Raw genomic sequence first — 12,667 nt, 5'->3', positions numbered from 1 at the left:
AGAAAATAATGACTGCCAAACAAAAGAGAGCTACATATGCAAGCAACAGCTGACTACGAAAAAACTGTAATTTCCTAGATGATGAGAAAGGGTTAATATAAAGTGTATATACATAACAAAACAAGATAAATTGTCAGAAGGTGCTCTGGTCAGATGAGACCAAAATTTAACTTTTTGGCCTAAAAGCAAAGCGCTATGTGTGGTGGAAAACGAACACCGTGAAACATGGTGGTGGCAGTCTCATGTTGTGGGGATGCTTTTCTTCAGCAGGGACAGGGAAGTTGGTCAGAGTTGATGGGAAGATGGATGGAGCCAAATACAGGGAAATCTTAAAAGAAAACCTGTTAGAGTCTGCAAAAGACTTGAGACTGGGGCGGAGGTTCACCTTCCAGCAGGACAACAACCCTAAACATACAGCCGGGGCTACAATGGAATGGTTTAGATCAAAGCATATTCATGTGTTAGAATGGCCCAGTCAAAGTCCAGGCCTCAATCTAATTGAGAATCTGTGGCAAGACTTAAAAACTGCTGTACATAGACGCTCTCCATCCAATCTGACAGAGCTTGAGCTATTTTGCAAAGAAGAATGGGCAAAATGTCACTCTCTAGATGTGCAAAGCTGATAGAGACATCCCCAAAAAGACTTGCAGCTGTAATTGCAGGGAAAGGTGGTTCTACAAAGTATTGACTCGGGGGCTGAATACAAATGCATGCCACTTTTTTCACATATTTATTTGTAAAAATGTTTGAAAACCATTTATCATTTTCCTTCCATGTCACAATTATGAGCCACTTTGTGTTGGTCTATCACATAAAATCCCAATAAAATACATTTACGTTTTTGGTTGTAACATGACAAAGTGTGGAAAATTTCAAGGGGTATGAATACTTTTTCAAGGCACTGTATATATTGTATTATGGTTGATAGACAATGATTTTGAGTTGCAACCAAAACGTTGAGAGAGCTGAACACAGAAGTGTCTGAGTATTACTCACCGTGACCCCTTGGTGCAGAACTGGAGAAGTCCCTGGAGCAGAATGGCCAATGGGCATGACGTCATCTTCAGGACTTCACTCGTGGCCTCTTGTAGAAGAGCCGGCCAGCGTGTGTCAGGAATCTTTGCCTGAATTAAGCAATATTTCACAAAAAATATATTCACAGCACATTGCTTATGGATTTTCTTCAACACAAAAGCAGTTAAAATCAATGTAGGCAGCAAAACTTAAACGAGCTGTATGTATCAAGTGGAAAATTCACTTGCTGCCAGCTCAGGGATTTTTCTTTGCAGTTTTAATGCATTCAGGGAATTCCAATGGTATCTTACCAATGTCAAGTGAGGTAATGATAGTAATATATTATTATTTGGTTTAAATGCAAAAAAGCATTAAAGATCTGTATGGATGATTCAATTTTTATGATGCTTAAGAGTTTTCAGTGCCTCTCTAAAATGTCTCTTTCAACCTCCACAAGCATTATACATTTTGGCCAAAATACAGGCTAATACCTAAAGATTTTATGTGTTCTGGTCTTTTGGGGAGAATGTTAAAAGATGCATTTAAAATACCTAGCAGCCTGTCTGCTTGAAGCTGAACTTCAGCCTTCCCTTCAGTCTTGTTGTACAGGCTCCGTACACTTCTCAGTGTGCAGCAGAAGCTGCAGCAAGTCAGATAGAGCCTGCTCATGTCCTGGCTGAAGGATGTCCAACATCATCTAGCACTTTCCTCCCCAGCATTCCTGTTCCTGGTCCACCCCTTTCATTAATTGGGTTTCAGCTCTTTTAATCAGGGAGCCTCAACATAACATTACTTAGGGCAGTCTGCAAGCAAACATAGCTGTCTAGCAATGCCATTCCTCCAGACTGACATAAACCCATGACGGCATTTTGAGGTTTGCACAACTCCTCCCAAAAGGCAGTTGCACGGGGGCTGAAGGCTCTTGAGAGGAGTACAGTGGAAAGGTGCTGTGATGTTTTTGGGAAGCTATATACAGCGCTCTGCTGACCCCTACCACCAGACATGATCTGCATGCATTACAGAGAGAAGCACAGAGACCCATTTATAATATCACCAGTTCCAAAATGGTGTATGTAATTTAAACAGAAAGGTTTTATTTTTAAATGCCATTGTCGTATTAATGATGGGCAAGTTTAAATATCAACTTTAACAATTCGTATAGGCAACAAGAGGCTGGATTACAAGTATTTTGCAGACACAATGGAGTTATTGTTAACTTTAGTATGTTGCTGTTACAGTAGCACTAACAAGTTACTTGGGTGTGATCTGTGACCGAGCTCAGGTGACCCATAAATGCTAGTGGTGCACTGAAATTAAAATTCTGGTACCAAAACAGATACAAAATATTCAGAATGCATGAGGCCAAAAACTGAACCGAAATGTCTGCATATGTGGGGGTGGGGCTCCAATTTTTTTTGTAATTTTTTCTACTTTAATGTATATTTTTATTTTTTTTTTTTAACTTATGATTTTATTGCTATCACATAGGGGACCAAAAGTCCCCAATGTAATAGCATATGAGTGACAGGCCCTCTTTGTAGGGGGGCAGTGTGTGCAAGGAGGAGGCAGGAGAGAAGTAGTGTATACAATGATGGAGCATTGTATACAGAGAGGCTGTCAATATAGGTCAGTGCCGGTTTTTAAATGTAATTAGCAGCTTTTTTTTCTTCACTATAGCTCAGAGAATGAGCTGTCACTTTCCCCAGAGCTAAAGGAAACTAAGGGGCGAGGTCACTGGGTGACCCTGCCTCTTTGTTTCCTTTAGTCCTCAGAGAATGACAGCTCCTTCTCTGAGCTATAGTAAAGGAAAAAAAAAGCCTGTAATAACATTTAAAAAACAACATTGGTTTTTAAATGCAATTGCCGACTTTTTTTTTTCTTCACTATAGCTCAGAGAAGGAGTTGTCATTCTTGGAGGACTAAAGGAATCAAAGGGGCAGGGTCACCCAGTGATCCCGCCCTTAGTTTCCATTAGCTTCGGGGAATGTGATGTGACGTGGGCAGCACAGTGGCGTAATGGTTAGCACTTCTGCCTGGCAGTACTAGGGTCATAAGTTCAAATCCCAACCACGGCACCACCTGCCTGCAGTTTGCATGTTCTCCCTGCGCCTGCGTGGGTTTCCTCCGGGTTCTCCGGTTTCCTCCCACACTCCACAGACATGCTGGTAGGTTAATTGGATCCTGTCTAAATTGGCCCTAGTATGTGTATGTATTAATGTGAGTTAGGGACCTTAGATTGTGTGCCCCTTGAGGGTTAGGGACTGATGTGAATATACAATATATGTATGTAAAGCGCTGCGTAAATTGATAGTGCTTTATAAGTACCTGAAATAGATAATAATAAATAAACGTGACAGCTCACTCTCTGAGCTATAGTGCAGAAAAAATGCAGGTAATTACATTTAAAAACTGGCACTGACATATAGGCAGCCAGTCACTGTATACACTGCTCCTCTCCTGCCTTTATCCGACCCCCCCCCCCCATCTGCAGTACACATAGTCCCCTGCATCGGCACATGTGTCGGCTAAATTCTTCCTATCAGCAAAATGCTGATAGGGCTATTTTCAGCCGATATGTTTCGGCATCCCTAATAAGTACCATCCGTCTTTTGTACCTCCAAATATAGGACATAAATTATGTGTGGGAGCAACTCAATTTAAATTACCTTCCCATGAACCATAAGTATTAGTCCTCTTCATGGACTGTTTCAGGAACAATACACAAGTTTACGTTGTGGTTTACACCTCAGTCACATCAAGCCTGACTTTTAAATTGTGCGGCTTACAATGAAGTTACACAACTTCAAAGTCGGGTGACATGCAGATTTCAGGTGCGATTTGCAAGACATCTGACACAGATGTCTATGCAAATCGCACTAAACGTAGTGCATGTACTACTTTAGAAATCGGTGCGGCTCCGACCAAGTCGGAACCGCACCGATATGACCGCTGTAATTGCGGACAATATGGTGCAACTTGGCATGCGATTTGCAAGTCGCATGGCATGCAATTCACATTCCAATTCGCACCCAGTGAGACCGGGGTCTTAATCTGGTTAAAACAGCAAATGCTTTAAGAAGATTAAAACAAGGATTGCATTTTTCCTCTCCTGTATTCTGAACTGTCCTGATCTGCACAAAGAGTTATCATTTAGTAAATATAGCTTTATTTTTTCTTTTCAAGAACAAAGGATCAGCACCTGTCAGCACCATCTGGCTGCTTGGCACTCATACAGATGTTGTTTGCATCCTGACAGCCAGCACCCACCGTTGTCAGAATACCCAATCACTGGCACTGCAGATTTGTCCATCCACACAATTAAGTGAAGCTATGTTTACACTGAACACCCAATTATGTGTACGGGAAGTAAAAAAAAAACAAAAAACGTGTTTACTTCAAGAGACTAATCATGTTCTAGAAGGAAAAAAACAAATCAAAACTTCACCTCATTCACTAAGCTCAATGAGCTGCTCTACTCTGCTAAGTGAACAGTGAAGTGAACTTCTTTAGCAAGAGGAGGAAGAAACACAAAGAAGTGCTGGGTCATGGTTGTGGGAAACAAGATAAAACTTTTCAAAATTGTTTTAGTCTGTGACAGAAAATAACAGAAATCAGATTTTGGGGAAATAAAAACACATGTGCAGATTATGTTAAAGTGCATGCATCTCTCTGGCATTTGTACAAGGAATCTACAGTGTGAGCGAATGATGTTATGGAGATGTACATGTGTATGTAAAACTGGGTTCAGGCAGCTGGTATTAAATTTATCTTACTCTCTCCCCAGTGGCTTCAAAGCAGAAGCGCCTGAGGCTGGCGGGTGTATATAGATGTTGAGGGGAGGGTTAGGTACTGCTCAGGGATGATGGGTAAGTTAAAGTGCTTCTCAGGAGAGAGTTTCTAGAGCAAAGTATAAAATATTGATAGTGATGAAGGTACTGCTATATGATATACAATATGAAATTGTGCTGATTGAGGGAATAAAACGTAACTGGAAAGGAAAGGAGGCTTTCTGCAACAGATTATTCAAATACAAAAAGGAGGAAAGGGGTGAAAATGAATGCTAAGTGGTAAAATTCTGCTAAGGGACTGAAATGCATAATACCGTGATGTAAAATACTGTTGGAAAGAGTGGCGTGCTACTGGATGTTATACTATGCCGAGTAATCTGATTTTTATTATATATTTTCTCAATAATCATTTTACTACCACACCCACAATGTGCTGTAGCCTATTGTATGCTGAAAGTTACTTCTATGCCCCACAGTACCCTGGATCTGTTTAAAGAATTCCTAAACCTAAAAAAATAAATGAAGTATATTGCAGCACACCAGTGGGTGGGGAAACAAACAAAAAGCTGTATTTTGTTATTTGCATGTTTTCCAGGAACATATGGGAAAAATCTGAAAAATGAAAACTAATTCAGCCATCACATCCAAGGATTGACAAGCTGTAAAATATTGGGTTTAGATACACAAGTGCAACTTCACTGAACACATAACTGCAGTAAAGTGAACTAATATTTTTGTACTAAAGTATTTAAAGCTGACTTTCGCCTTTGAAATGAACTTCTTCCCATCTGCTTCCTCACCCCTCCATCTTACACAATTGCAGATTTTTTTTTTTTTTATACGTTAGGAAATTTCAATACCTTTTATCTTCTTTAATACTGCCACTTCTGGATTCCTCACCTAGGTGAGAATGACGCAGGAAGGCCACCTGCTACTTCCTGGGATGGCCACAGCAAAAATGGTCTCTCCCTGGTATATGGGTCATAGCAGAGACATGTCGCTTGTCTGCGCATGTGTGAGACCCTATGCATGTGTGAGACCCTATGCATGTGCAGACTTGGCCTGTCTCTGCAAAGTATTTGGAACCTGGCAGAGAACAGCAGCCATGTCTGGCCATGCTTAAGACCTCCTTGAACAGAAGCTTTAAGATGGTAGTGCAGAAGCAGAGTGGCTCAAGGAGAACTTCGGCTGTAAGAAGACAATTCTAGACTCCATGGACTAGTAAATATTATTTTTTTAATTATCATACAAGGATAATTATTAGAATACTGAAATTTAGCTTTACCTAGGTAGGGTAAAGTTTCTATTTAGTAATACAACTTTTATTTCTCATGTTTTTACTTACAATGGGGAAAATATATATATTTATTGTAATATTGCCCAATTACAAAGAAATGAAGGATCTATAATTTTTATCATAAGTGTATTTTAAATGAAAAACAGAATATCAACCAAAAATCCAGAAAAAAAAAATACATATGATACAAATGTTATAAATGGAGTTGCAGTTCAGTGAGTAAAATGATCCCCTATCAACCAACAATTCTGGCTCCCAGACTGGCTATGTGCTCATGTGGTACACAGATGAGTCCTGTCAATTTAAGAAGGTGCTCCGAATCACAATTTGTTATGTTTATAAAAGATACCTGTCCACAGAATCTCTTTCTTGGGCACCACCATGGGCAAGACCAAAGAGCTGTCAAAGGATGTCAGGGACAAGATTAAAGACCTGCACAGGGCCGGAATGGGCTACAAGACCATCAGCAAGAAGCTTGGTGAGAAGGAGACAACTGTTGGAGCGATTATTCACAAATGGAAGAAATACAAAATAACCATCAATCGGCCTCGGTCTGGAGCTCCATGCAAGATTTTGTCTCATGGGGTAAGGATGGTCATGAGAAAAGTGAGAGATCAGCCCTAAACTACATGGGAGGAGCTTGTGAATGATCTCAAGGCAGTTGGGACTACAGTCTACAGTCACCAAACAAACCATTGGTAACACAATACGCTGTCATGGATGGAAATCCTGCAGCGCCATCAATGTCCCCCTCCTTAACCATTAGCCGCCCGGCCAATAGCCATTTGGCGGCCGAAAAAATGCTTTAGATTTCCGGGTGGACGCCATACGGTGTCCTCCCGGGCATGTGCAGTTTGCGTGCTTGCAGAGCCACGCAGAAGGGCGATCTTTCACCAATCACAGCAGGTCACATGACAGTTGTATTACAATGGATGGCTTCATTCATGCCATCCATTGTATACTACTGAATGGTCACAGCGATCACATGCACATGTTATGTGATTAGCTGTGGCCAAATCACAGCTAAGCACAAAAAAAAAAAAAAAAAACCCTGAATGAATCGATGTCATTCAGGTAAATGCTTGCTTATAGCAAAGTAATTCTTTGCTATAAGCAAATTGTGTAAAAAAAAAATACTGATCACTTCCCCAAAGTAGTACAATGTTACTATGGTGTAGAAGGCACAAGTACAAGTCCATCTGAAGTTTGCCAATGAACATCTAAATGATTCAGAGAAGGATTGGGAGAAAGTGCTGTGCTCAGAAGAGACCAAAATTGAGCATTAACTCGACTCACCATGTTTGGAGGAAGAAAAATGTTGACAATGACCCTAAGAACACCATCCCTACAGTCAAGCACAGAGGTGGAAACATTATGCTTTGGGGCTGTTTCTCTGCTAAAGGTGCAGGCCGACTTTGCAGCCTTGATGGGCTAATGGATGGGACCATCTATTGTAAAATCTCGGATGAGAGCCTTCTTCCCTCACCCATGACACTGAAGATGGGTCATGGATGGGTCTTCCAGCATGACAATGACCTATAACATAACGTCAAGGCAACAAATGAGTGGCTCCAGAAAAAGCACATTAAGGAGTGGCCTAGCCGGTCTCCAGTTCTTCATCCTATAGAAAATTTATGGAGGGAGCTAAAACTTCGAGTTGCCAAGTGACAGTCAAGAAACCTTAAGGATTTAGAGAAAATCTGTAAAGAAGAGTGGACCAAAATCCCTCCTGAGACGTGTGTAAACCTGGCAACCAACTACAAGGAACGTATTACCTCTGTGATTGCCAACAAGGGTTTCTCCACCAAGTACTACCGTATTTTTCGCCGTATAAGACGCACTTTTTCTTCCCCAAAACTGGGGGGGAAATGTCAGTGCGTCTTATGGAGCGAATATGGAGCGGCTGGTCCGGTATTTCCACCGCGGCCGTGTCAGAATACCGGGCCGGTCGCTCAGCTCTGCAGCGGACCTTACCTGTTCCTCTATCCAGTGGCGTGCTGTCTTCCCGGCTTCTGTAGTGTGGGCACTGGGCATGACAGCCGGGTGCCAAGTGCGCATGCGCAAGAAGCGGTGCTTTTTGTGAATGGTAAGGCGGTACCTGGGACACATGACAGATCCCAGAAGCCGCCGGACCAATCACAAAGCGCAAGTGCTTCTCGCTCATGCGCACTGGGCACCCGGCTGTCATGCCGAGCACCATTACAGAAGTCGGGAAGGCAGCGCGCGGCTGGATCGAGGAACAGGTAAGATCAAACAAAAACTCTGCGGAAGTAAGAGCGGGTACCTGTCAAATTCAGGTACCCGCTCCCCACCTCCCCAAAGGTCAGCAGTCATCTGTACTGTCCGCAGTCTCTGGTCATCCCTGTGCTGTCCGCAGTCTCTGGTCATCCCTGTGCTGTCCGCAGTCTCTGGTCATCCCTGTGCTGTCCGCAGTCTCTGGTCAACCCTGTGCTGTCCGCAGTCTCTGGTCATCTCCTGTACTGTGTCTGCAGTCCATTAGTTCAGAATTTTTTTTCTCCTGTTTTCTGCCTCTAAAACCTAGGTGCGTCTTATGGTCAGGTGCGTCTTATACGGCGAAAAATACGGTAAGTCATGTTTTGCTTAGGGATCAAATACTTTTTACTCACTGAACTGCAACTCATTTTATAACATTTGTATCATGTGTTTTTTTCTGGATTTTTAGTTGATATTCTGTCTCTACCATTTAAAATACAATTATGATAAAAATTATAGACCCTTCATTTCTTTGTGGGTAAACTTACAAAATCTGCAGGGGATCAAATAATTATTTTCCCCACTGTACATGAAAGGAATCAAAATAACAGCAAAGTGGAAAATACTGCATACATCCATCATGAAAATGAACCTATAGAAAACCAGCACCCTAACATGAAACTTATACAAAGAAAGCAATGCTGGAAAGAGAGAATAGATGCCTGACACATACCATACAAACTCTCAGTGCGAGAAGTGCTAATCGCAGCAGGCTTGAAAGCTTCCCACTGAAGTTCCCTTTCTGTGATGCCAACTGAAGACTCTTCCTGTAGCACATCTCAGCATCCATCATCATTCCCTGAGACTGGTACACATCAGCTAACCACTGAAACAACAGCAAGGCACACTGTCACTTCAGAAATGTTCAGTATTAAAAAGATAAAGAATGCCAACAATACACTAAGCTTATTACAGCCGACCACTAAACAGTCTAAAATAAAAACTACACTTTCTTTTTACTAGTACCACTCCTGGATAAATTATCTCGCTTTTGTTGGTCACTGGAGATGAGATTATTGTACAACCACACCATATATAGTTATACACATTTTATTTATTTGTATATATATACACATACACACACACACACACACACGTGTAAGATTTCTGTACAATCTCTAATAAAGAACATGAGTCACAATCTTTCACTACGTAAAAAACTATAATACTATTGATTCATGAAGTCAGTACATACTCTAAATAAAGATGTAAAGTTTGCTTTGCATAACAGCTGTGCAATATCTGTGTGGGCTGGAAAATGAGTCATTAAGAGTACATCTTTTTCAGCTTACTAAATTGTATAACTTCTTTACAATATCAAGGACACCTTCTGTGGGGGCGGACTGTGTCATAATAGTGGAAGGTCACAGAAATGAGGCTTGAAGTGAATATCAGGCCAGGATATGGACATTAAAGTGTCCACATATTTTAACAAGCAGTAACAGGCCCCCCTCTGCAGCTGTGTGCACTGTGAAGACATTCATCCTCAAAGACCACACCAGAAGTACTGAAATTCTTCAAGTCCTGCTCTCAACAGCTCTGCTCACCTTCTTCCTTCCAGCAGTGATCCATGCTTCCAGCATTCTCATCTAAAATGTAAGCACAGAGAAAGTGCTCTATGGAGAGCAGGGCGAGCCAAGCTGCTGAAAGAAATATTTCAGTCTCTCAACTGTAAACTTTGAGGATAAATTGCTCCAAATTAAAGCTATCCTGTCACATAATCAAATTGTTAAACCTTTAAATAAGGTTCAGCAGTGTGAGTGGCAGGAGAGGGTAAGCATTCGATCTCTTAACAGATATGGGCTTGGTTGAGAGTATTTGATAACGTGACAGAATTGTTTTAAAGCCTAACCACAGGTTCAATGCCCCACATCCAGCCCTGCTGTGATGATTGGCAGTGGCGTCCAACAGAAGGGTTGATGCTAAAACTGCAGCATTCATAGACAAGGAACATACTACCCCACTATGTATGTGACGCCACACACTGCCCACTAAGGGAAGTACACTACACATCACTGAGGTTCTGTAAGACATAAAATAACTTTTTCTGCACAGCTGCAGGGGAAGACAACCCTGGATGAAGCTGGGCTTAAATCATGTTGCAAAAGAAACTTTCAGAAAATGGTAAAAAAAATTAGAAATACAACAAATACACTAATGGTCTCTTTTAAAGGGCCAGCACGTAAACAGGTTTTAACAACATTCATGCCAATATGTAAACATTTTAGATCCCCAGTGTGGAGGGGTGCAATATATTCCATCACATGACTGACTTCACAGCTAGTCGCTCCAGTGAACCCCCCCAAAAATAACAAAAAAAATATTGAAAATGCTGTGTTACTCCCAGAGTGACACTGTTGGGCAATATTTTCAACCATCAAATTATAAAAAAAACAAAATATCAAAATTACAAAACATATTAATATATTTTTATTTTTGTTGTTTTGACATTTTGTTTTTTTTTTATTTGATGGTTGAAAATACTGCCCAACAGTATCTCTCAGGTGATTAGCGCAGCATTTTGAAGAATGATTGTTTGGTTGTAGTGTAGCAGCTGTGGTGCTAGCAACTTTCCCATTTCACTTATATTGTCCTTTGACACAGGTGTTCGGTTTTCTTCATCCGTCCAGTCACCTTTTTTTTTGTTGGAAAATCGGATGAAAACAAATTCGGTAATTGAAAATTCTGAAAAATCCCCCCTCTCATCCATACCAGGCCCTCGGGGTCTGGTAAGGATTTTAAGGGGAACCCCACACCAAAATGTTTAAAAAAATGGCGTGCCCCCCCTCCCAATCCATACCAGACCAGTATTCGAGCATGCAGCCTGGCAGGGCAGGAAAGGGGGAGGGGTGGTGAAGGAGCTTTAGTTTCCACTTTCATAGTTTTCATAGAACAACAGACTGCAAAAAAGTTTGGTAAATCTAAAATCAAAGCAAAAGATTTGTGACAATTTAAAAAGTGTATGCAAATCAGATCATTTTCTTTCTTTTATTGAATGCAGTATTAAACCCGATAGCAAAAATATAATATACTGCAGCTTACCAATTCTTAGTTGTAGCAGGTGCGTTCAGTTTCTTTTTTTTTGGCTTTTTCTTTCCTTTGTCCACACAAATTTACAGTTAGAGGTTTCTGAGACAAACCATTTACCAATGACGGGTGCTTACAAAGATCATCCATTTATGTAATTCCTTTATCCCACAAGGAAAAAATTGGTTGCTGTAATTGATAAAAATGAGTCTATCTGGAATTTGGCTTTTATTTGTTAAGCTCAGCTAGAGGTGACCATACACTATACAATCAGATTGTATGATCTCCATACAATCTTGTTTACAAAAGCAAATTAAATATAAGGACAAACCTAAACAAAACAATCTGTACCCAATCAGGGAGATTCCAACACTACAAAGATGTTGGTAGATTTAACAGAGATTATACAGTTTGATTGTATAGTGCATGGCTAACTTAAATCTACCCCAGATTGACAACGCCATTGTTCAAAGAGGTCCCTGCTGCTACTCCATAGGGTGGAACCAACCTAAAGGCAGGATATAGACACTCAGTTTTCTGTCCTTCAACCAATGAGTTGAATGAAAAAAACAAAAACAAAAAAAAAAAAAAAAACAAACAGATCCCCGCATCAACACAAGCAATGTGGATGCAGGGAGCTTTTCCGCTGTTCTATTGTATTCTGACAGTAGGGAATCCCCCCCATCGGGAAACAGATTACTGCTGCAGCTATTGGCTGCAAGAGCTGATTAAATGCTGGTTTTCCATCATGACTGGAGAGATTTTTTAAGTTGTGTTTCTGTGGGAGAAAAGTGAAAGGAAATATCCAGATGGGACACAGACAGTAAAAAACAAAACAAAAATTGATTGGGGTCTAAACCATTCACTACACTATTCACAACAGAAAAAAAACAAAACAAAACTGGCTATAGAGTACAGAGGCAGTGAAAGCGCAACAATGTAGCCCAGAGACAAGAAGAAACAGCTTTCCTTAAAGTGATTCTAAAGGTTGAAGTAAAAAAATATATATATTATACTTACCTGCTCTGCGTAATGGTTTTGCAGAGAGCAGCCCTGAACCTCTCCTTCTTGGGTCTCGAGCCAGCGGTTCTGGATCCTCCCCCCTGCCTAGTGCCCCCACTAGCCAGCCTCTTGCTATGGGGGCACTTGAGCAGGTTTCACTTCCAAGCCATGTTCCTGCTCGCCCCCCCCCCCCACTCTCTCTTCATTGGCTTAATGGCTATTGACAGCAGCAAGAGTCAATGGCACCCACTTCTTTGTAAGCCAA

The 12,667-nt window shown here is 41.1% G+C and overlaps 1 protein-coding gene across 1 annotated transcript in view; it reads right to left on the bottom strand.

Moving 5' to 3' along the window:
- Positions 1 to 12,667, bottom strand: part of SKIC3 (SKI3 subunit of superkiller complex) — a 133,850-nt gene that overhangs the window by 18,361 nt on the left and 102,822 nt on the right. Inside the window, exons 38-39 of the mRNA XM_089679150.1 lie at positions 9,047 to 9,199; positions 997 to 1,124 (exon numbers count right to left, since the gene is read on the bottom strand). Of these exons, the coding sequence (XP_089535276.1) occupies positions 997 to 1,124; positions 9,047 to 9,199 (281 nt within the window). The remainder of the gene's footprint in view (positions 1 to 996; positions 1,125 to 9,046; positions 9,200 to 12,667) is intronic.

This window comes from Staurois parvus, unplaced genomic scaffold, assembly GCF_062004578.1.
Source record: "Staurois parvus isolate SC_StPar_1 unplaced genomic scaffold, SC_StPar_1.0 ptg000218l, whole genome shotgun sequence".
Taxonomy (NCBI): domain Eukaryota; kingdom Metazoa; phylum Chordata; class Amphibia; order Anura; family Ranidae; genus Staurois; species Staurois parvus.
This window is presented reverse-complemented; position numbering and strand designations above follow the sequence as displayed.